This window comes from Vanellus vanellus (assembly GCF_965231255.1).
Source record: "Vanellus vanellus genome assembly, chromosome: 3".
Taxonomy (NCBI): domain Eukaryota; kingdom Metazoa; phylum Chordata; class Aves; order Charadriiformes; family Charadriidae; genus Vanellus; species Vanellus vanellus.
The window spans coordinates 10,075,066-10,100,263 of NC_138907.1; the positions used below are offsets into that span (position 1 = coordinate 10,075,066).

At 43.2% G+C, this 25,198-nt stretch overlaps 2 protein-coding genes across 2 annotated transcripts in view; one reads left to right on the forward strand and one right to left on the reverse strand.

Moving 5' to 3' along the window:
• The window catches only part of PCSK2 (proprotein convertase subtilisin/kexin type 2), a 108,820-nt gene extending 104,712 nt beyond the window's left edge, over positions 1-4,108 (forward strand). Inside the window, exon 12 of the mRNA XM_082481437.1 lies at positions 3,205-4,108. Within this exon, the coding sequence (XP_082337563.1) occupies positions 3,205-3,691 (487 nt within the window). The 3' untranslated portion in view covers positions 3,692-4,108. The remainder of the gene's footprint in view (positions 1-3,204) is intronic.
• A 5,642-nt stretch (positions 4,109-9,750) lies between these two features.
• Positions 9,751-25,198, reverse strand: part of LOC309669524 (filensin-like) — a gene marked incomplete at both ends in the record, with an annotated part of 16,788 nt that continues 1,340 nt past the window's right edge. The window contains 7 exons of the mRNA XM_082480226.1: positions 9,751-10,697; positions 12,333-12,418; positions 13,806-14,026; positions 16,431-16,538; positions 17,182-17,274; positions 18,132-18,227; positions 21,799-21,859. Coding sequence (XP_082336352.1) covers positions 9,751-10,697; positions 12,333-12,418; positions 13,806-14,026; positions 16,431-16,538; positions 17,182-17,274; positions 18,132-18,227; positions 21,799-21,859 — 1,612 coding nt within the window. The remainder of the gene's footprint in view (positions 10,698-12,332; positions 12,419-13,805; positions 14,027-16,430; positions 16,539-17,181; positions 17,275-18,131; positions 18,228-21,798; positions 21,860-25,198) is intronic.

The window sequence follows — 25,198 nt, forward strand, 5'->3', positions numbered from 1 at the left end:
TATCTTAGCGCAGCCTCGTGTATTGAAATGGGGATCATCCTGGCGGAAGAGAGAAAATTGCTTTCTGTAGGCTTGGCTCCATGCATTAGACAATGTGATAGAGGTATTCTGGCAACAGACAGAGCTGGAGTCGGGCAAGTGCTATGCAGTAGTGTTGTCTCCTTCTGCCGTTGTTTTTCTGTCCTGTGTCTGCCGTTGAACAGATAGAAGAGCAGAGGTGATGGTGCGTTTCCTCCAGCCCAGGGGTCTGGAACTGCAGTAAAGCTTCCCTATAGCTGTCATTGCCCAACAAGTTCCAGAGCTGAGAAATAAGCTGCTTTCTATTGCCGTCTGTTGAGAGCAGCACCCAGAACAGGCTTTGTGCTTACAGCACACAGATTTGTAAAGTTCAGCCAAGCCAGTCACCACGTAGGCCTCCTAACGCCCCTGCAGTGTCATCTCGGGGGGTGTGTGGTCTGTATGGGTGCCCCCCCGTAATTACCCGACACATCTATATGTTAATGGGACAGCTGTAATATTTACACCCCCCAATGAAAATGTCACTGACGGGAGATAATAAGCATCACAAGGTGCAACATCTACATTTTTTTTTTTAATTAAACTGTAAATAAAGCTAATTAAGTCCCAGCATTTCCAGACATTCCTTGGAAATGAAAACTACGCTGCACTTCTGCCATGGATAACTGGGTTATTTTTCTATTTATTATTGGCTTTGCTGGAGCAACATTTTCTATATATTTTTTTTTTTATATATATGTTTATGTAAGTATAGATATTTGTACAGATAAAATTCATATTCAATATAGATATAGGTAGGTGACTAGCTGCTACAGAGGCGTGTACTAGAGCAGCATTGTCAATTAGCAGGAACAGGCAGGAGTGTGCTTCTAGAGAGCGGTTAGCTCCTCCTGCTCATCTCTGACTGGGCACTACACTTCATGAACAGGTGAAAATATTTTACATATATATAACACACACACACATAAATATATATATATAGCAGTGGGGCAGCGGCAAACTGTGAGGGTGTGGAAAACCCATCTCTTCTGCTCCTTTTGCGTCAGGCCTTTTCCACCACTGGTTGTTTTTGTTTGGTTGGGGAAATTCACCTGGACTATAGTAATTAGTCTTGTGAAGCAGAGAGCATCGGATCCTAATTGATAGGAAAGGGGGAAACAAAGCAAGCCCTTCTTGTGTGTTTTAGAGAGCTGAGGTGACTTCTGCACTGCAGCACTTAAGAAGGTGGAGAGAAAAGCTGTCTGCAGTTGTCAAACTGTCTGCAGAGCAGATGGAGTGGTAACACTGCTCTTATTTCTTTGGGTTTTGGTGTTGATAGATAGAAAAGGCTCACACTGTGGTGCCCTCCCTCATTTACTGGAGGAGATATAAAGCACTTATCACAATTGTAGGAATTGACAAAGCTGCATCTGCTGTGTGCGACTGCTGTGAGACAACGTGAATTCAGATCGCTTTGAGGACAATGCTTCCCATGCAGAGAAACTGCAAACGTGTGACAGCTGTGAGATTATGATCCTTCACCTCTGGTTGCATCTAGCGCATTTTCCTTGTACTTTGGCACACAAAATAAAGCTTGAGGGTTTTATAATTGTATGTTCAAATATTTTAGCTATACAGTTATCTGTTACACCAGCTTCTGCTCCAGGGCATCCATAAGATTCACACCAACACAGTTTTTTCAGTTTAAGGTAAGTGTTTAAATGCTTTGAAGCCCTGGACCTGAACGTCTTTTTACAAGTCTTTTTGCAAGTACGCCCAAGAAGGCAGTACTGTGTGATGGGGGGCAACAGAGATTGGCCTGAGCCAATTAGCGATGTACTAAGCTCTAATACCTGGAGCTCATCTCAAGAAGAAAATTGCTGGAAGTGAGGCTTGAATGAAACTCTTTTGCTGGTCTCTGAAGAACGCACTATTTCATTAGCAAAGGGAAAAGGCTGGTACTCATTTCTTTTGAAAAGAAGGTATTAATTACTGCAGTGTGGTCAATGCCCTTTACAAAGGGCCTCGCCTTATTTTACTGCAAAACCTACATCAGGGAGAAGCCACTGGAAGAGGTAGTGACAAGCTGACGGGAGTCTATTGTGACTTATTCCCTTTTTAAATGATAGCAGTACTTCTTGTCTTTCAAGTATTTCTTTTAGACAAGGTGTAATCTTGCTCCCTTACAAGTGTGTGTAATGCACACGTGTGTGCAATTACCGTGTGTGTAATTCACCCCATTGGTAAGACCATTAACAGCTGTAAGGGATCGCACAGCCCAGCTGTGAAGTGTTTTTCCCCTTCTGTGCTAACTTCCAGGCGTTGCATCCTCAGATGTCCGACTCTCTCCAGCAAAGGAGCCCTGCGCACAGGCAACGGGGATGTGGTTTCCATTTGGTGACAGGGTCCGTGCAAAATAAATGCAGGAGGACTGAGCCCGTGTTCCACCCGTGGGTCCAGCTGTCTGGGAATGCTTGGGACAGATACCTGTCAGTGAATTGTGCGTTTGCCTTCGTAAGGACTGAATTATAGTAACCCAAGAAATAACCTGACTGCAAGGTGCAGCACTTTGGCAACTCAGTAAACAAGTGCGACTTCTTTCCTCTGTGTGAGTGCTCCTCTGCAGGAGCAGTTCAAGGATAGCAATTTTCATGGAAAAATATTTTTCAAATGAGCTGACACTGGCATCCCGGGTTTGTGCTGGTTTCCAGAGCAGAGGGATGTAGGCTTTAACGTGACTGCACTGAAATTGTGTGCAACTGGTTCCTCTGCCTCCAGACAGCCGTTTGCTGCTGTCTTTTAAGGCGTCTGTCTGACGTGAGTGACTGCTCGTGGTTCTTTTACTGAATATATACATTATCATGCAATTACCCTATATAGTAGTCATAAGTAAAGGCAACTATTAAATATATGTTAATGTTTCTTAAAGTGCAGTATGTATGTACTTCTTAATTGTATTCCTTCTCTCTTTGTGTAGGTGTACATTTCATAACGTATTTTCAAATTAAAGTTTTGATACCATTTTCTGAAAAGAGAATCTTCTCTTTCTGGCTAAGTTTGCAACTATTATTTCCCTACTTTTCCAGGTATTAATGAGGAAAATAGTACGGGTTTTTCTGTGAGGCACCAAAACCCAGTAGTTGTAGCATGAGCCACGTCCTGCCACGTGTATCCTTTTAATTTGCTTAATTATGTTTTGACCTGCAGAAAGATACCACCGAGCGGCAAGCTGGTCCTCACGCTTACAACTGATGCCTGTGAGGGGAAGGAAAACTTTGTCCGATACCTTGAACACGTGCAAGCAGTCATAACTGTGAATTCCACCAGGCGAGGAGACCTCAACATCAACATGACCTCGCCGATGGGAACAAAGTCCATTTTACTGAGCCGGCGCCCCAGGGATGACGACTCCAAGGTGGGTTTTGACAAATGGCCTTTCATGACCACACACACTTGGGGAGAAGACCCCCGCGGCACCTGGGCTCTAGAGATTGGGTTTGTCGGCAGTCTGCCCCAGCGGGGCGTGCTGAAGGAGTGGACACTGATGCTGCACGGGACTCAGAGTGCACCGTATATAGACCAAATAGTAAAAGATTATCAGTCCAAACTGGCCATGTCCAAGAAGGAAGAGCTGGAAGAAGAATTAGATGAAGCAGTGGAGCGAAGCCTGAAGAGTATACTGAGTAAGAACTAGTGCTGTTCTGCATGACGTGTCTTTCCTTCCCCAGGTCCCTCTACTCACCTTTCTACTATCCAAACCTCTGTGTTAGACATATTACAATGATCGTCTCTGTAGCCAAATTATCACACATTCTTGATTTTAAAGTCTTATCTCTCATCAATAATTATTTTAATTACCACTGAAGCAATCCTTTTTTTACTCTACGCCACAAATATACTGTCCCCCACCAAATACTATGTACAGTTTGTGACTGTAAATTATTTTTCTTTTGTGTCATACAAATAGGTAATAACCCACAAAGAAGTTGATGGCTTTTCCCTTCATATTTTTGTGGTAAATGTTGTTTGTATTAAGAAAAGAGTGAATTTTAACATTGGCAGTTGGTGATAATGGGCACATTTTTTAAAAATTATTGAGAGAGGGAATCACAAAGAGGTTGGCTGGAGAGGTCTTTGAACGTCTAACAGCTCCTTCCGGATCATTGACTTCAGTGGGACTTTCCCCACTGGGCTCAACCAAAGTAGCACTAGACCCTACAGAAAGAAATTATCCAGAGATAAAGAAAATTTACCGATCCAATCTGCAGAAATCCAATTCTTGTGAGAGTTTTCTTCAATATATACACTTCTACAACATACAGACTAACAAACACTTCAGCCACAGAATGGGTCAACAGGCGTGCAATAAGGAAGGCAAAGCGATGCCAAAGTGGGGTGACCCAGGGAAGTGCTTTGCAAACAGGGTAGGGGCATTCGAGAAGCACAAGTTTCAGTTTTGTTTTTTGTTTTTTATAATTTTGGCAATTAAAATCCCTTTCCCATCTTACAGCAGAAGGCGCACATAGGGAACGAGCTGTAGGATTTCTGGCACCCTGTGTGCGGAAGCGCATCTGCTCGTCTCTATGCTGAGACGTACTACAGCAGCGTAAGGTGAGGCCGCAGCAGCATTTCCACCCGGACCCCCGTTTTCTGGGGTGTACAACCTGGCTGTCAGTTAATTGCTAAGGGAGAAATTTGAAGTATGCAGCTTCAGTCCCAAAGCAATTTTTTATTCAAATTTCACTTTTAAAAATAGAGATTTGTTATTTTTGTGTTATACAAATATATTTAAGGGGGGAAAACATGCCTAAGTTATTAATGTGTAATGCAAAGTTGGCCTTCTTGGGAAATAAAATGTAGCGTGTTTGGGAAGATTTGTTGGTAATCAATCATTGCTCTTTGCTGTTTAAAGAGCCCTTCACTTCTCATACCTGAGAACACCCTTGGCGTCTGCTCTGGCTACTGCTGAAAGACGTAACACCCTCCTGGGTGGGAATTACTCATGGCAGCAACCACTACGTGTTCTCAGGTGCGAGATCCCAAATTTAACCTTGGACTAATATAGGGTCTTGATCCTGCAAATATTTAGGCACTCACTTATCTAAAGGCCGTCAGTGGACCTACTCAAGTACTAATTTTAAGCAAGTGCTTCGGATCTTTGCGGGATCCAAGACCTACTTTTTAGCAGTGACTGGTTTCAGAATTTTATGATGTATTTTTAATATGCAGAGTATTAATCTAAAACATTTTAATAAGAGGTGTCCTGGTTGATCAGGTGCATAGTTGTAGAAACACATTCAGTAAGTAAATATTTATCTAACGAATTAAAAATATAACCCAAAGGTTATAGGGTGGACACGTTTCACTTAAGAATGTATAAACTATGCTGTTGTTTCTAGTGAATATCCATCTTTATCTTTCCGTAAGAGGCCCGTTCTTTCCTTTACACATCCAAATGCAAAATAAACAGCTCAACCTACTCCAAGTCCATGTGAATTACACTCTAAAGCCAAGTAGCCACGCGCTACTCACAGGTTCCTCATTGCGTGCAGCAGCCCCTTCAGACAATCGCATCACACCGGGATAACACAGGCGCCAGGAGACGAATCAGGGCCCACATGATTTTTTTTATTTTTGAAGTGCTCTTGGTTATTTGTTCAAATACATTAGAGTGCCAACTGTGTTTAATTTGGTGATGTAAAACTTTACCCAAGGAGGAGGGGGCCCATTTCAAAGCCTGAACTGGCGTCATGAGGCTTGAGCCAAAACTCACCGAACTTAAATGGGTATGGGGAGAGGTTTGCTCGTGTCTTTGGAAGTGAACAGATCGTGCTGGCGGCAGCAGGCTTCCGTGGAGGGTACCCAGAGCCCAGAAAGAGCAGCGTATACATACCAGAGGGAGGAATTTACCATATATATATATATTTACACATACATCTGTATGTCTAAACACATACAACACACCTGTGGTATCTCTCTCTGTGTGTATATATATTACATACGATATGTATATTCAGACTACGTTACATATATTTACTTATAAATATATATAGAATTACATATGGTATGTAATGTATAATACATATACACACATAACTTTTTGTGTGTATGTGTTCAAAGAAAGAGGTAACGGGAAGCTTTTGAAGGACTTTTAAAATGTGGAAAAAGTTTTGGAGTAAGAAAAGTTAATGTGGAAATCTTAACTGAACGTGTACATGACTTTCCATTGCGTTTATGTAATTTTGCAGTTCTCTGTTCAAACATTAAATATCTTATAAAGCAGCAAAATAACTAGATGGTTGTTCATATTTTCATAATGCTGACATAATTTATTAAGTGAAAGATCACGATAATGAGTGATATACAGAAATGGTGAGTTTTGATATAAGTATATATAAAACTAAGTGTATATACAATATAGAGATCTACTTCAAATTCTTCAGGATTTTTGCATCAGGGGATCTCTGAAAAATATGTCCAGGTAGACTAAGTTTTTATGGTATTGCTGATGGAAAATAAAGTCAATTTGTTAGTATTTATAATAAAGGGGAAAATGAAGCTCACAATTTGAAACAGGTGAACGCTGTTTAACTAAAGCCCTGTGATGATGTTTTATAAATATGAGTGAAATAAAGAGCTGTTGTAACCTGGCAGGTCCTATCATCATTGCCTATCCAAAGGTACCTGGGAGGTGAGAAAGCTGCTCCAAGTGGGATGACATCCTACTCCTCTGCTTTTTACACTGATAAAATGTGCTGGAAACAGAAAATAAACATGCTCCTCCAAAAGAACTGATCAACAGCTGAAGAGTAACAGGCTTTATGTTAACTCTGTGATACGTGGGACATAGGACACTAAGGCCGCAGGCTAGTGAGAGCCTTGGGTGTTACTTACATGGGTGAGACCCCCTGGCTCCCAGGGGGGCTCTGCAGAGGCACGCAGTGAGCTGGTGCCAAGCCGCTGCCCATGGAGGGGGAGGGGGACACTTGGGAAGAGAGAGAGTGACATTTTTGCACTGCATTTTATAAGCAGTTCTGGCCCCCAAAAAATGCTACAGCAGATTTTTTTTTTTTTTTCTCTGCTGTTTGGAGCACTTCAACCCCCCCAAAAAAAAAAACCCAAATGTGTTTCCCACTTCCTCCCTACTTTGCACCCACAGTTTTGGGTACCTTTTAGCTCACATGTTCCCATGGCACAGAGTACATTTCATTTTATAATTTCTTACCACGTCTGCAGCAGTAAATGATGGCACTAGTTGTCATTGCTACAAGAGGCGAGAATGCGCCTGTCATCACCTATGGCTCCTCCCAGGCTCTGTGGAATTCCTGCACGCAAGTATTTCACCTTATGCTTTGGCATTAGCATTTAACCACTTCATTGAGATGCTGCATTTAAAGCAGTGGTTAGCCCATGCAGCACAAGATTTACTATACCTTTCAGTGTGGTCATCATGGACAACAGAATACCAGTGGTTTTTTTTTTTTCCTATGTAATTTTCATGCAAATTTACAAAAAGTTGCTCATCATCTGCAGCCTTACTGAGCAACTGCCATGTTTGTGGAAGGCAGGTCCAGGAGCATAGCAGAATTATTAGTTCTTCATGGGCCTTGACTTCAGCTGATGGTGTCCATGGTGCAGCTTAGCACCAGCTTGATGCAAGTCTTGCACACAGGTTGCTGCCTATGCAATGCAGTATGTGACTTCTCCAGTAATATGAGCCACCAAACATGCTTTAGGAACAATTTTTTATACCACACCTGCTGAATGTAATTTATGAGCATCAGAAAACCATTTTGATATCAGCAGCAAAGAGTGGTGACACCACAGCACAAAATAGATGAAGGTGGCAGGGGATATTCACACGTTAGACACCTAACCCAGGCTCTACTGCCATGCTGCCTCCTCGCCACTGACTAAGGCTTTTTGTACTGAAATCAGAATCAGATTCGGGGGGGATACCCAGCTATGGCTAGAAGCTGTTTATACCCTATTTTGTGACAGAATTATTAAACACCCTTCCTATTGCTGCAGTTGGGGGTGTGGGTTCCCCCCCCCTTGCAGTAGTCAAAACGTGCTTTCACCAGCAGTTATTCTGAGCAGTTGCTCCCAGATCAGTGTGCAGCCTGCATATGCATTGATAAATTCCTTCTCTGCAGTTATTTACAGTGTTAATAAATTAAACCGAAAAGCAGCACGCACCCTAGTAAGCCATGTCTGGCATAAACTCCCACAGCATTTAAATAAAACAGCAGCAACAAAAAAAATCCTGAATAAAAATATTACTATGCGGCTCACCTGTCCCTGTTTCAAAGGCAGCGACGCGCCACTTTACCAGACATGATAGTCACAGTCGATCAGATGCTACACCTGCATTGGAACACACTAATGAAAAAAAACAACACAATGTCGAAGGAAAGTCTTGGGTGATGGGAGAAGGCAGCCATGAAGCTCAAGGTTGTCAGCTCAAATGGCCTTTAGCCCCCACTCTCCTTCGCAGCTGACAGGAGCAACCAGCCAGAAAGAAAAAGGCATAACAAACCAAAAGCTGAAATGGAAATGGCGAACTGGGATGGGAGAAGGAAGGTGTAGCACGCCCAGCCTAGCGAAGCACTTCAGCACGTACTTTGTATGCCTAAAGTCAAGCTGAGGCCTAAACGATGCACCAGCACTTTACCTAGTGCCCAGTAGTTGCACGTACACAAGTGAAGGATTTCTTTTTTCCTTTTTTTTTTTTATTCTGAGTCGAAGATTTCTGGAAGCTGCAAGAAGCTGTTGTGGAAGTATTGCTTTTTGCTTCCCCAGGCACGTGGAAAGGACCGCTTGTTCCGGCAATCCTGTGGAGCTCCATGGGACTGCAGCTGCCTGGGCTGTGGCAGGATCCCGTGGCAGTATTAAACTCTGTAACACACTACAGTCCAAGGAACTAATTTACTTAACAAGAAAATACCAAAACACAGTCATTTGAGTTGGCTGCAGTCTGCTCAAAGGCTTGTTGGCAGTCGTAAATACCATAGCTGCGCTGGTGAAGGGCAAATAATGCCTTTAGTATCTTTTATAAGGGTTCTCCCCCACTTTGGTGAAATTTCAAGTTTTATTCAGAGAAGACAGGCAGTAAAAGTGTATTTCAGATACAGAGAGTTTGTCTTTAGATCCAAAAAGAAAGGTCTGTCAAGCTCATCTCTATTTATAGACTGTAAATGAGAGAGATTTGGAATATGTTATTTAACGGGTATCCAGCCCTTCCCCTGGAAAAACTCCTGCACACCGTGCCAGTTGACGTTTACTAGTAGGGACTATTAGTCAACAGTAAAGGCAACACACACCCAACAGTGGGTATCTTCAGTAGAAGGCAAAACTTTTATTAAATGAACCAGATGTCACAAGTTAACATTCGCAGCTGTCTGAGAGATGGGGAATCGTACGGCAGCTATAGGAGCAGCAGAGGAATACGCAAATTTGTCCCAGGTACCGTGGAAAGCCAGGCAGCTCTGTAATAATAATTACTTTCAACTTGTCCTAATCATGAAAATCAGTTGCATAGGATGTACCTATTACTTGTTGCCCTGGAGCACTCTAATGGTCGTGGCACCAAAGGTGAGCCTACATCAGACAGAATTGCCACCAAGGTATCAATCTGTTCCATACCAAACAGCAAAAATCTCACTACTGTATCATTCGGTCAGGAAAAAAAACAGTCATTTAATAACTATGCCAGACAAGTTGACTATCAAGGGGTGTGTGTGTGTGTGTGACTTAAGAGCCTTTGTCACCTGGTTTCTTCTTGCTTGTCTTCTCTATCATCGTCTCCACAATCATGGCTGTTTCTTCATACGTCTGAATTTTGTCATCTGAAAATTTCTCGATGGACTCCACCACCTCCACCTTCTCGTAGCTCATGGAGCCAGGCAAGGCTGTTTCCCTGAACAAAAGGCCCTGCTTATCTTCTCGCTCATATTCTGTCTCTCGAATGACTCCTGGCTCAGTTGGGCTTATCAGACCGGGGGAAGGAACTGTCTCAGGCTCAGAGATCTCCGGATACTTTGTGATTTGCTCGATTTTTCCTCTTGTTTTTTTTCCCCATTCAAGCACATATTCTTTCTCTTCCTCTTTCTGTTTATCTTGGAGTTCAAACTCTTCCCTCCTTTCACAGATATCCACTTTCTCTTTTTCTGATGGTTCAACAGGTTCTGGCAGCTCCGGTATGGGCTCCACATCACCACCGTTCATCACCTTCCCGTTGCCGGTGGAAACTGTGATCCCTCCCACAGGTGGGGTGGAGGGGGCCAAGATACAAGGTTCTTCATAGCCCTCCTCCCCCGTTACCAGCACATAACGCCCTTTGGGGTGGGCTTCGGGTTTAGGCTCTGGTCTCTTGTAGACTCTTATTTTCTCCCTCACAATGTTACACAATTTATCAAAGGCTTTGCTTATTTGGGCTCCATCAGGTACATCCTCTGGGCCCATTTCTTTTTCATCAAGTTCTAATTCTTCCTGCTCAGGTTCACATGTGACTGAGCCGCCGTGCCTAAACTCCAGCTGATCTTGGTCAAAACCTTCCAGAGTTCTTTCATAAGTTCTTTCAGGTGAGAGACCGTCGGTTATGTCTCTAGACATCAGCTCCTTTTTCCTGGCAATTTTCTTGGTCAGAGCTTTTTGTCTGGGCTTGACGCTGGCAATGTCTTGCATGGCCTGGGTGATATCTAGGGGGAAATCAAAACAAAGAGAACAACAAACAGTGCTGAACACAGTCGCTGCAAATGCTAGAGCTGCCTCTCACCCTCACCGCTGCTGGTAAAGAGCTGAATGCAGCAGCAAATGCGAGCACAGCTTCCATCAGCACATGGAACAGCCTCTTCCTTTGCCCGGGCCCCCTTGGCCAAGTAGCCATTTTGCAACTGAGGTCGCCACTGCCGTGCACCAGTGTGAGGACAGGACAAATGTGCGTGTAAGAGAGGCAGCTGCACAAAACATTCACCTATCAGGCCTGCGTTAACGTTCAGCAGGAGCGTTCAGCTGCTGCAGTCGGGCTCAGCACCTTCCTCCCAGGCACGGTGGCAGGGTTTGGCCCTGTTAACTAGACAAAAAACCTCACCTCCTAAGGCAGAGCCTGAAGCTGGGTGCCCAAAGTCAGAGGCATGGCCTGGAAGCAGGACGAAGTGGAAATAGCTTGTCTGGCTTTTACAACTCCTGCTAGGGTTTGGGGAAGGAAAAAAAAGCACACCGCCAAAAGCCCTATTTAAAACCCTCCTGCTGAATGCAGGGTTGCTGGGTGAGCAGTTCAGGACTGACGGGAAAGGTGAGTGTCACCACCAGCTCTTCCCACGCTTCTGGAAGAGGGGCTCAGCAGGGGGATGCCTCGGCTTTGCGTCCTTTGTGTGGAGGCAGAGATTGGTACTGGGGAATTACAAGGGGACAGACAGGTATTAATCTGCTTTCCCACAGACAGCTGTTTTCTCCCATGTCACAGCGATAGTAATGCACAGAAAATGCCCTGTTTACCTTGCAGGTGTGGTTAGAGAGGGGCCAGATCCTCAGTGGGTACAAAACACCACTTTGCCAGGACAGTAGTTATGTACAGCTGCTGAGGATTTGGCTTCAGGCATTATGGGCCCATTTCAAATAAACTGCTTTGGTTCATAGAGCAGTTAGAAAAATTACAGCTGCACTCCAAAAAAAAAACCAACCCTCAGTTGAAAGCTCATCCCCATTCTCTGGGCAGTTTGTTAGTAAAACCCCAGTGAGCCTTGGACTTAAGCTATAGTAAGTCATCTCAGATATTAGTACCTACAGCACCTTTCTATAAACCAGCTCCTATCTTTGCTAAGAGAAGCCTCACTAGTTTAGTCCTGGCCATTTCCTTGTCACCAGGTTTACAAGCACCCTAATTCTAACACGCAATCATACAACACAGAGAAAACACCACTCAGAGGAAACCACGCCAAAAAAAAAGGCCCCAAAACATGTCGTCTGCCTTCTCGCTGCACTCAACACGCCCTGATGCTCTTTGCATGTAACTGTGCAGGCCAACAACTTGCAACAAGTCAGCACAAATCCCTCAGCTCTTTCCACAGTTTCAGGTGCCTTCTGCCTTTGCTCTATCGATTGGCTAAGTAGTAAGTTGTAAAAATAAGCAAAGAAACTCATTTGCTTGTGGTTTTGCCCTTTGACAGCTTGTCCCAAAGCCAGCTGAGGTAAGCTGAAATCGTTGCATTTACTTAGCAAGCCTGGAGTCAGGCTGTCAGGGCTGGTGTTTGTATGGAAGACAAATGGAAAAACAGCTTAAAATACAATGATGCTGCTCTTGACAGACACAGGAAGACATGTCACAGGTTTACCTCTTCCCCTCGAAGCTTGAGGCTGGACAGGTCTATAGATCTGCGTGAAGAGTGTGACTGGCGTTCCTGCTATAGCAGAGTTTAACCTGCCGGAGAAGACGCGCATCGGTCAGACCTCTCCCCCTCATTTCCATCAAGAGCAAGTGAAATTGTGCAAAATGAAGCATGGAGGTTAAAGAAATGTAGTTCTCTGTGGTGAGGAGTCAAAGAGAATGACAGGAGCCTGTTTCTTGTCCGGGGAAGATCAACGCAGCCACAGCACCTTCGCAGGAGTTAGGCTGGTTTCCACCAGCAGGAGATGTGGGATGCTCCGCTAGGCAAAGTACACCAGTGGTAAAAACCCATAGCAAGAGGTCTGTAATTTAGCACAGCACTTTGAAAGGATGGGAAGATTTTGGATGGGCAAACAGTTAATCCATGCCTACCAGAGGTCAGCAAGAACTGTAAATGCTGGCCAGTAAAATACAAAATTTGGTAGCTGTTACGACATTACCTGCATATGCCTGACTTCAGAAGGGCAAGAAGAAAACTGAACAGTCTTCCTTGGAAATTATTTGAGGAGTCAGTGGTATTACGGGTTAAAAATGAAAACTGAGAGGCTGGCCTATACGCAAACCAGTTACTGTATCTGTGGCCTTTCCAGTCTGCTCTGCCAGAATCTGAGAGAATATTTTAGCCTGTAGGGAGGTTACACCCTGGGTAGATATGCAAGAGATGCACGTTTTGATTTTTGGCACTGAGAATTACCCTGATCAGCTACTCCTAACCAGAACACATTATTCAAAATGAGACGCTGAAAATTGATGAAACATCTGTTCCCCACATGTAAGATTAACTACGAGTGAGTATCCTTCTGCTGCATCTTCTGGACCACCCAGAATAGCAGTTTGGGGGCTCAGGGGTCTGGCCCTGCTGCATCTCTGCGCAGGCGGCACAGGCACTGCTGTGAAAGCCCAGCTGCTTTTCTCTTGTGAGGCTGATGTGACATTAGAGGGAGCCAGTGCTCCTCTGTAAGTTTAAACACAACCCAAATCCCTGCAAATTTCTTATATTCTATCCTTCCCCCTCCCCTTGCCTGAAGAATGGGGTCGCTGTGAAGAGCGTTTTGCTTTACAGCGTATTTGCCCTGTCTGAGCCCTGTGAGACCAACCTGCCCGTAACGTCCCAGCAAGCTTTGCTAACACCCGGCAGTAGAAAGGGTGTTCAGTTTGCTTTCCTATGCTCCCGACCTCTGTGCACTGATGCCAGGACAGTATATGGAAAGGAGAAGCTCAAAAAGGCTCTGACCCTTTCCTTGGCAGAGGCTTGACCAGATTTTGCATCTATTGAGATTCCTGTCCCGGAAAATCTACCAGTGAAAGGTGCGAAATGGCCATAGCTTTGGGCACATCAAATGCCCTTAAACATACACTTTTCAAAGGAGATAAAAGAGATCCCTGGCCTCTTTGGGAGAGTCCAGAAATCCAGCCTTACCGGCTGTCCTCGTTCTCGATGATACGCTTGTACCGTTCCAGCTCGTTCTCCAGGGACTGCTGGTAGATCACCAGCTGGCGGCAGTCAGTCGTGTACTTCTCCAAGGTCCTCTCAGCCTCCTCTATCCCCTTCCTAAGGTTTTCAATCTGCTCATTGTAAAGCTGAATTTCATCATCGTAACTCTCCTGTGTGTTTTTAATCGCTTGCTCCAGCATGGTTGTCTGGTAAACAAAATTGGTGGGTAAAAGAAGCAGCTCTGAAGCATTCAGCATCCCCATATTTCAAGGGTAATTAAAGGCAAGACATGTTTAGTTATGATGGGTGAGGCTGTACTGATGAAACACAGCAGCAGTTGCACTGCATTGGTTTAGTTATTCAAAGCAAATAACTCCCGCCCATCCTGCCCCCTTATCTATCCTGAGGATTCTGTTCCACAGTAAGCATGATGGGATCGGCATGAACCAGGGGAACAGCTGAGTGATGGCTCCTTCCCCATGCACGCGAGATGGGCTGATGATTTGCTGCATGACCCTCAGCTCACGGTGGACGGCCTCGGCAGAGCAGCCAGTGTCTTACGAGAAGAACAAAAGTGCTTAACCGGGAAGATGTGCCAGGCAAAACCTGTTCTTCCTTCACTGTGGACCACGCACCGAAGGTTAAGGAAGGGTCTTTTTAAAAATAAATAAAAAGTTTCCCTTCTGAATTCAATTCTTTAGCTTTTTTACTTTATGACAAAAATAACTACTGTGACATAAGGCCTCAACGCCAGTCACTGGAGAGCACATCAACCAGGAGGTGGCGATGTGTCCCTTGCAAAAACAAGGGGCAGGAGTTACAAGTGGGATATTTGGCTGTGTAATTCCACTCTCACTTTCTTCTGCTACTTTTGGCTATTTATTCTATTTCTTTTATCACTTAGGATTTTTTTTTTCCCCCTTTTCAAACAGCTTCTAAAGAGATGCACTCACAAAAAAGCTAATGGTGTAATAATTGACTAATGGACCCTTTAATAATTGATTTATTTATATATGTTACAGGCAAGATGTTCAAAAATCCTTTTAAGAGCCTAAATTTAGAAGCCAAATCCCTTGGTATTAGTCTGGTTATACTGCAGTGTACGAGGGGACCAACAGGTTTCACAGACCCCTTTAGTGTTCAGTGCTCACAAGATGGGATTGATAACCTCTTGGTAACATAGTTATCAGGTCCAGAAACAGGAAAGCAAAGAAGCTCCAGGACACCCCAGTCATCAGCTCCTACCTTCACCATCACAAGCAACCGCGTCATCAACCTCCACTCAAAGTTATTTCACTCTTTAAATGTCAAGGCATGAAAATGAATAGATTAATAAACTCCTTTGAAATGGGACAGGAAGATTCGATTTTGAAAGCAGCATGACTAATTCCCCAAAGAGTGCTTCTCTCCGTCTGCCAGCAGGATGATTTTCTCCCCTTTTTTCCATATTGATTCATTATCTCACTTATCACTATATTGATTCTTGCCCTTCACAGAGCGTACGTGTCCTTTCCACCTGAGCATCAGACATGAGAAAGAGACCAAGGAAAAGACCTGGGGGTAGCACTGTCCCTGAGCGCCCTAGCAAGGAAGTTACATTCAGGAAGTTAAGAGCTGCTGCTACGGCTGTCCAGAGGAGTCCAAAATCCCACCAAAAGGTGTTTTATACCAGTATATGACTTCCCCACCCCTCACCCTGGAACAACAATTCGAGGCACAAAGGAAGCTGTATTTGGGGGGCATAATGTGGTCATTCTCTACCCCTACCTAAGAAACATTCACCTGCATGGAGGCAGACCTGCCATTGGCAGTTACCCAGGTCTGGCTTCTATTCCCTTGTAGCCTTCAGCTGCTCCTCCATCTCCTGCCGCCCTCGTCACTGCACTGCACACTCACTCAGAGACACTGGCTGGAGGAAGAAGGTTCATTTACGGCTGGTTTGGCTTGGAGATGGGATGAAGCAATGAGTGAAAGTCTTGGCCAGTCATTTTTTGCACATCAGGAATGGGCAAAAAGCAGGTGGTTTTGGTGCTGGTAGTGTCCAAGCAGGGGAGAAGCCTTGACTTAATGCTTAGTAGTGACAGGGATGAACGCAGGATGCCAAATGTAGCTCGACACCTATTTCAATTTTGATTACCAAGTCTGTCCAGCCCTTCTCACAGCAAGCTCAGCATTGCTTTTGGTGCTGACGGAAAGGATTAGGCAGAACTCTGAAGGTCCCCCCTCATTTTTCATGGAGCCGATTTCCAGCCTGAACTCAGTAAGAAAGCAAGCAAGCAAGATCATCCCTGTGTGACTTTTCCATCTATGACCTCCTGCTGACTCTATCCTGCACGAATCCAGTTGCAAAGTGGAAACCTTCTCCCACCAGCTATTCTATAGGCAAGGACAGCTTTGTTGTGGCTACAATACCTACAGCCTTCCCTGGCCATCTAAACCCGATGATTTGGGCCACCAAGAGAAAGGGAACGAAACAGCTGAAGAAAAAGGTAGAAAATTATAATGAAAAAACACCTCCAAGTCAACTGAGTTCACAAGACCCTGTTAAAGACCATGTGGCCATAGAAAGATCAGAGTTCATGAGCATTCTATTTGTGTTTATGGCAGTACCTCTGTCTGCAGTTTGTACTTCTGTGCCTGCAGCTGGCAGAGGATGCTCTTGTATTCCTCCAGCTGGCTCTGCAGAACAGGGATCCTCCTCTCCGCTATCAGTTTTTCCTGGTTGGAAGAAAACAACGTGTGTACAGGAAAAGTATGTTTTACTCTTAAAAAGAGCCAAAAGAAATTCTACTACTGGAAATAAACTGTACAGACAAATAGAAAATGACAAAAGACTAATAAAAATATGGGTTTTGAAGCTCAAGGAAACACACATGGTATGGTTTTCAGAATAAAAGATATCAAATGGCAGGACTGTAGAAGTACAGCTTATGCTGAAATTAGACCCTGTAGATACAGCTGGTCATATCTTCTTCCAATTAATAAACCTTCTTGGCATAGCCACTCATATTGGTGGGAATCGCCAAGTTTTCATCTAGTCTGTAGCAATTTATTTGATTTACAAATTTTCACCACATCTCACCCCTTCAGGACAAGATTTTCTCTCTGTAAATACTTATATATCCTGCCAGCTCCTCCTCAGACAGGAAGCACAACTACTTCAACTACCTTTGAACTAACCATTTTGGGGGCTAATAGATATGCTGGAGTGCACCTGACTAACGCAATCTCTTTTCTCCTGATAAATTCAGTTTTCCGAAGTTACAGTTATATTCAGTACTTACTCATAGTTGTTGCCGTTTTGATCTAAACTTGCAATGGGAGTTAGATGATCTGGGATGCTTTAGGAGTAAACACTTACCTCACATATGCCAGTGGTTATGGGGGACACACGAGGGGTTGTCTGGATGATCTGCTGCAAAACACTGACGTAGGTCTGGATTTCCATAAGGTTCTGTGGTGAAGTAAAAAACATTTTCATCAGAAAATGCCCTAGCAAGGTGCTCCCTTCAACGTGCTCCATTTCTGGGTCTTATTCCTAGGTATTTACTTCTTTCAGCATATAAAAGTCCAGTTCATGTTCAGGCTTCGTTTTGGAATGTGGTTTTAGCCCTGATTTTGAGTGCATGTGTGCCAACAGTTTCATTGTGCTGAGGGTACATTACAGGCATTTGGCTAAGTGACAATATGGTTCATAGTCTTAATTAAAGATTTAATGATTTCCGATTTCAAAGGAGATTTTCAAAATGAGAACCACAAATAGCTTTGCATGCAGTCCAAAAAAGTGAGCCTCTTCTTTCAAAAGCAGTGAAGATGGGACAGCGGCCTGATCCCAAGCCTCACAGCTCTCCCAGGAAGGAGAAGGGGCACTGCATGTGTTAAAGTCAGCTACGCCTTAATCATACAGCCACAGGTTTATGTCTGTGGATTAACTGGAATGCTCTGTCCCAGAAAACTGGGTATCCCCCTCTGATCAAAGCAATGGCTTCTTAGCACGAAATAGAAAACAGCTCGACCAGCACATTGTGTTGAATCATGATAACAGCGTAACAAATTCAAGACGTTGCTACAGCTGTAGACATTGGACCCCAAGGGAGTCAATTTGGATGTCTGCAGCCATCTAGCTGTTGGGCTTGACCTCCACACTGCAGCTGTTGTGTCCGCTGAAAATATAGAGCGCTATATGTACCCACCAAAACGCAAATGGGATTTGCTTTCGTTTGCCACTGGAACAGACCATGAAGAAGGGCAAGGCTTCACACACATCTCTAGAAGGAAGAGCTAAAGAAGATGGCAAATTCAGCCAGTTACCTTCTTGTATCTATCCTTTGTGGCATTAATGTCATCCTGCAGGAACTGGGACTCGATCTGCAGCTCCAGGTTGCACAGCAGTGCTTCATCAGCTTCCTGCAATACAGAGAGAGGTGGCACGGTCAGTACATGCGGCTGACGTGCCAAAACCACAGCAGCTGCTTAGCCATAACACGAGTCATTGTACATGCATAGCAGCCTGTGTGGAGAATTAAAGCCTGCTGGGAGAAACAAAAGTATTATGAAACCAACAAACAACAGGCACCTTATTCATCGTGTTCTCCCATTGTACACGCTGCTTTTCTGCACAAATATAATTTATTATATGGTTTGGCCCTGGCACTGTCAAAATATGTTTACCATATGCTTTATGAATGCTGGGAGTCAAGTAATAGACGCTGTGAAATATCAGTCTTTGACACTACAAACTTGCAATGGTGCATGAATCTTAAACAGATGACATCATCAGACTAAGGCATTGATTTCTCTAGTGTTTATGACAGGACCTGAGGTACCCTGGTGCCTTTTTACTAACCCCAGTAAAGAAGTCCTTATAAAAAAAAAAAAAAAAAAAAAAAAAAAAATCAAAACAGGATGGTCCAACATATTTTCACTCCTTTGGGTTTGTTCTCAAATATCACAAATATTTGTCAATTTGGAGCTATTTCTAGAAATAAAAATGACAGATGAGCAAGTCAAAAATGACAGATGAGCAAGTCCAGAAAAAAATCACTTTGCTGCAGAAATTTCTAATACAATGGGATTTGTGAGGATGAAAGTTCATGATGTCCAACTAATTCAGATGACAAGGTGCATGACTAGCATGTGATGTCGAAGTACATAGGTATGAGTAGCACCAGTATTTAAATCCAGTGAAATCTTCATTTTTGTTCGAAGGTTTAATTTAGGTACTTCCTATGTTATGTTATTTAATACAAGCCCTGGAATATAGAATAATTTCCATGGAACCTGGCAACATATTTTACAAATATGTAAGTGTGAAGCGAACAGCTTTATTCTTCCACTTAATGCATGCCTTCTTGGTTGAGTTTATCATTAACTAATACTATAAAATATCTCCTTTGAGAAAGTATCTTGAAAGCTGTCAGCTGAATCTTCCTTGCAACTCTACAAAACTTGTAAGTTCCTCCGCCATTTTGCAATTTACCTCAAGAAAGTCTTGACTTCTGCATTTAACTTGAGCTGTAAAAAGAAAAAAGGATTTAACGGTGTTCCTTTAAAATTACCTACGTGCCACTACCAGCTGCAAGTATGTCTCAGCGAGTGGATCACAAGCTGTAAATAAAGGACTGAAATCTATGGGTGCAGCATATGACTAGTAGAAGGGGATTTTTCTTTTTGCACGTGCACAGCATGCGCTATTCCAAAAATGTGTGGATGTTAGCTGTCTTATTATGCTGCTGAGCCTCCCAGCCACAGACCTCTCCAGCGGTCTCACTGCTTTGTGAGACAGCGGCTGATTCAGACACAACCAGCCCAGCACATTCGGAGCCAGTCATGGGGAATGCCCGCTGCTTTTCTGCGCGTCCCTGCCTTCCTATTGAGAGGGAGATCAATGGGACAATGGCCACATCGGGAGGTTTGGGGGGGAGCCAAAAAAAGCCCCATGGCCCCTAGATAATACTGATAAGCAAATATTTCTGCACGTAATAAGCAAAAACAGCATTCGGCTTTCCAAATGTTTCTCCAAAGGGGAAAAATGCTTTTGCTTTTATTCCCTGCTTTCAGATAGACCAGCTTCATTGATGATGCTGTATATCAGAACAGTGCAGTGCCTATACATTTTCTTCTGAACTTTGCAGTATTTGCTATTTACTTAACGTCCAAAAAAACATTCTGCTTTAGCTGCTGGTTCCAGAACATTGATCCATGTGCTGAAGCAGCATTTTCATGATCCCTTAGAACTCTCCAGAACCCGTTTACTGATTTTCCAGACTGATTCTCCATCTGCTGGAAAAGGCATGAGTTTACATCTGCACATGCAGGTTTCGGGCTACGTCTTGGGCACTGTATAGAAAATCAGCTGCGTCCTCTCTAGCATTTGGTGCCCCAATACAAGGAGCTGCTGCAACGGGGGCAGCCTGGGGCAGTCCAGACACAGCCTCGGATAAAAACACCCCCAGCAGGCTCAAGACCTTGTCAGCTGTACCTGAGGTTGTCAAATCAATCCACTTTTCTTTAGCCACAGATTGGCTGAGAGGAACCGTGAAGATGGACCCACCAAATCCAGCTACCCCTTACAAAATATTTGCCTCCACAAATACTTTTTAAAAGCTTGCAGGGTGTCCGAGAGCCCTGCTAGCACACTGGAAAATAGCACTGATGCAGCATATCTACAGCTCACTGGAGACAGAAATGCTAAAATGCACTTTTTTAAAAATATAAAACATGCATGTCATTGATACGACAGTGTTCAAGCAGAACAGCTCCTGCCTTTTGTAGCAAGGAGGTAAAAAAAGAAGTCTATTTAAGCCACTCATAATTGTTTCCCAATACAGAAGACTAAGGATAAGCTGTGAAAAATACAACTGGGGAATGACATAATACAACTTTCTTCACTCAGACAAAAGCTCATAGCAAGAGAGGATGAATCAAGACTTTCTCAATTTCACAGACCTGGTTTGGAAACTTCCCAAACATGTTAGTAAACTTTTCTCTTTCCTCTGAGCCATCTTACTACTACTACTATTATTATTATTTCTCTTCCCATGGTATTAGTTCAGGGAAGTGCAGCTTGATGTAAACATTCCTCGTTTCACTGCGAATAGAATAAATCAGGGGGTTTTGTGGCTTCTCTTTTGTTTGGAAAACTAATGGGAAGCCGAGGGCCTGTCCTGGGAAGGGCTGACCATGCTCTGCAAGGGAGGGACGAGCTTTGAAACCCACCAAACTTCAAGACTTGGGCACAACTGTCATTTTTTCATGCCATGATATCAGTACAAAATATACTTTAATACAGTAGCTGTATTAAAGAAAAAAAGGGGGGGGGAATAAGGTATTCAGCAACAAACACATTTTCTCTGGTCATATTCTGGACTCTTAGATATGTGTATTGGTTGAACGGTATTACTAGTAAATGAGCTTTCCTACCTCTGTGCATAGACTCTAATTCACTCAGAGAGCAATTGTCTTCTGAGTTTAAAAAAAAGTGTTAAAAGAGTTAAAAAGGTTTATTAAAGGCACCTAGACATGTGCCAGATCTTCAGCAAGGGTTAATTTGCGAAGTTCACATTGGATGTGGAAGAAGCAACATGTGTTTCAACTCCAGGTCCCAAAATGAATGCAGGAATCATTTTCTGATGCTCTAAAAGCAGTATTATGCAGCAGATCCTCCAAGTCCTTGGTCTTACTGAAAAATTAAGTAAGTCCTGAGCACAGCTGAGGCTGTGGGGTGCAGACTGCACGTGCTACATGACCAAAATCAGCAGGACTGTACAGAGCAAGGCACCCGACAGTGCGTACACACACACTGAGGCTCAGCTGCTTCCACGAGGGGAAGAACTTTTCATCAGTGCATATTGACAAGAAATGTCTTGCTCTGACATTTTATCTTCCCACTGCTTCTTCAAAGCAGTTTGCTGTAGTAAATGAAACCCAAGGAAAAAAATTATAAAAGACCTTTTCTTTTCCATTTTTCCAGGCTTACCTTATTAAGGCGCTCAAGGGTTTCTTTTAGCCTCTGCTGATATTCACGTTCATTTCTATACCTGCAAATAGAACAAAGGAGATGAAGTTCAATGGTTCATCCTTCTGCAAACTACACTGTCATCTGCTTGATCACGCACTATATATGCTTCACAGTAAAGTAGAATATGAACCTTGAAAGGGCCTGAAAGATTTATTTACGCATTAGCATTAATATTTTTTTTGGTCCCAGATGCTGAGAGTATTGACTCAGAATTGACTAACTTCTTGTTCTCAACTTACGTAGCAGAAAACAATGGAATGCCACACATTTGCTATCACTTTTTCAGAGAAAAGCCAAGAACAGATTATTTACAACAAAAGTACATTCGACTGGTATTGGACTACAGTGACAGCCATTCATCAGTGGTTACCATGTGAGTATTTGCTACATTGGCACATTAGCATTTAATGACATTGTATGTGGTTTTCAATTCTACCTGATGTTGTTCAATAAGCATTTTCATGACAGACATATTAAACACAAAGGTTGCAGTTTCACTGTGTATAAATAATATTGTGTTATGATGCTTTGATGGATAAAGCTTTGTGTCCTCTTCGATACCAATTTGTATTTTAGCTTGGTCAAAATCACATGCAAGTCTTTGTAAGAACTGCATTTAGCCAACTATTCTTATGCATTCATAAAATGTCCACCAGTGCTTAATGTGCATGTTCCTCTACTGACTGAACAATGAATGTGTATCGTGTTATCTTTCATTTGAGGAAACGGCACATATTCTTTAAGAATTTGGATTCTGTATTTGTATGTTAGATAGAATTTTCTTCCAGAAAATCCTTTTAGTTGCAGAGTACAAAACTTCCCAATTGTTGTTCATTCCTTTCCCTAAATAAAATATATATAAAATGTTTAATAGGAGATAGGGTTTAATGAGACTCCATTAAAAAAAAAACAGCCAGAAGCATCTTATAGTACAAGGCAATGAGACTTTGCCATCAGTGCTATACAAGCGGCTCATCAAACTCCATCTGCTGCCAGTGCCAAAGTACATAAATACAGTATATTCCCGTTTATCCCTTTGCTTTCCCTAAAACAATGGAGATACAAAGCTCTTGTTCTCTTACTTTCTATAAGAAACCTCATGGTGGGTGACAAGTTAGCTCTGGTGGTGAATGTCCTTCATTTGCAGTACAAGCAATGGACATCAACACCTCCACGAACCCTGGATGAAATTCAGAATTGAACATAAGCCCTTGTCTGTCTTCTGAAATCATCAGTTCAGCCCAGACATGCTGATGGCATCCAAGAGACTTGCTCCAGTCAACAGAGAACTTGTCAGTTCCTAGACTGAACAGATCAAGGGTTAAGTTATAACGGTCGTGTCAACCTTGCTTCTTTCTTTTTATCTTCTGAAGGAAGGATGAACAGCCAACATTATTCTCATCTCTTTCAACACATCCTGGAAAGCTGAAGGGATGGGGTCACTCATGAACTGAGCAGGACCACAAAGGAAGAACTTGGCAGAACACAGAAATGGACTTAATTTGGTGCTCTGGTTTCCCAACTTTCCCTTCTTTTGAAATCCCATACTATCAGCAGGGTTAGTCATTGGTCTGTTTTCGATCCTTACCATGAACAGTAAAGAAACAAGTGAAAAGGATGAGGCTTTATTTCATTATCACTCCTAAAAATTGCTGGGTTGCTTCAGCTGAAGTGCTATTTTCTGACAAAACTCAAATAACATCTTTTTGCCGAATTGTAATAACACAAGTTTCACTTCCAAGGATACAACCAAGAAGAATATTCAGCTTCAACAGTGAGCCTTTGTTTTTGTTGTTTATTAAGTAGCTCACCCTCCAACCAATTTTTCTTTCTATCTTATAATTTTTTTGTGTGCAGTTGCCAATAAACACTTCATTAACTTAGATACTTTCTGAAAACTGGGCAAGAAAGAAGCAGATTATGGCAGCTTGCAAAATCAAATACATAGCTACAAAAAAAGGCTGGATTTACACTCTTAGTAATGTGCAACCACCCAATACAGTTGGGGCCTAAATCTCAGCCTTAACGTCATTCAGACCTGCTCAAACCTGCCAAGTTGCTAGGTCCTCACTCAAAAATTCTTTCAATGACTGAAATACTCATTCAGCTACACTTTCCTTCACTCTCGAATAACCCAAATACCTGCTGTGTCACTCAGCCATAAACCCACCTGGCAGCCTTCAGAGAGGTAGCATTGTGTGATTATCCTTTGAAGGAGGATTGCTTTTAAGTGACTTTCGACGTACTCCAGAAGCTCAGCGCAAAAGGGCTAAGGACCTCTTAGAAATGCTTCAAAGACCTCATGATGCCTCTGTGCCTGCTGAAATGTATCTACGTAACTGCAATGTCTGACAAATTACAGCCCTGTTATGCTTCAACCCCGATTTCAATGTTCAAGTCATTAGCTGGACATGTTGAAAAGAGGTCAAGCTTTTCTTAGATGGCTGCTGGTCAGCCTTTCCTGGACCTTAAAAGCCATGAGGTTCATTTGCTTCATTTTTAAAGAAAAAAACCCTTCTCATCTAGTCAAGTAGCTTTAGAGGTGCAACAAACCTTTTTGGACTGTTTAAAAAAAAAGAAAAGGTATTAATTGCTTTTGCACAGAGGAAAAGAAGTGAAGTGGAGGGGGCTGCCAAGCTCAAACAAAGGCAGATCAGAGCTTTAAAGGTTCCCATTATCTCACCTCTTGTAGGTGAGTAGCTCTCCGTTGGGGCACTTCCAGATTCACAGGTATTTGTTAAGCTCCTTGAGCCCCGCTACAGCTCGGGGCACTGGCCCGGGGAGAGCATGGGGCAGCTCACCACTAGGCTTGTTTCTCCACCTGGAAAGCACGGCTCCAGCAGCACTGTAAATCGCTTTTCCCATTTCCAGCTGATGGACAGGCTGTGCTTGCTCTTAAAAGATGGGGCCAGGGCTAGGCCCTTTTTATTCAGACCCTGCCTCTGCTGCAGTGAAAGGGCTGGCTCCCCTCCAAAGAGAAAACAGTCACAATACATCCTAGCGATGCTCAATGGCCAGATACTCAATTTGGTGTCAAGCCTGTGCTTTTAATATAAAGAGAAATGCTGCCTCTCTGTTGAACCCTACGGAACTCTTCTAGCAATGTATGAAACCTCCTGGCTTGCCACAAGCTGAGGCTAAACTTTTCTACTACGTTTTTCCTTTTCAGTTTCCCTGAGGCATTTCAGTAGCCTTTTCTCAATCAAGGCAGCAGTAATTTGGGTGCCAAAGAGAGTACAAACTGCAAAATGCTGGTCCTACAAGGATGATGGACAGGCCAATAATGCTTGTATTTTACACCCTGAAAGCTACAATGAGCCCCGTGAGGGCTCTGCTGATTTATGAGCAGATTGCTACC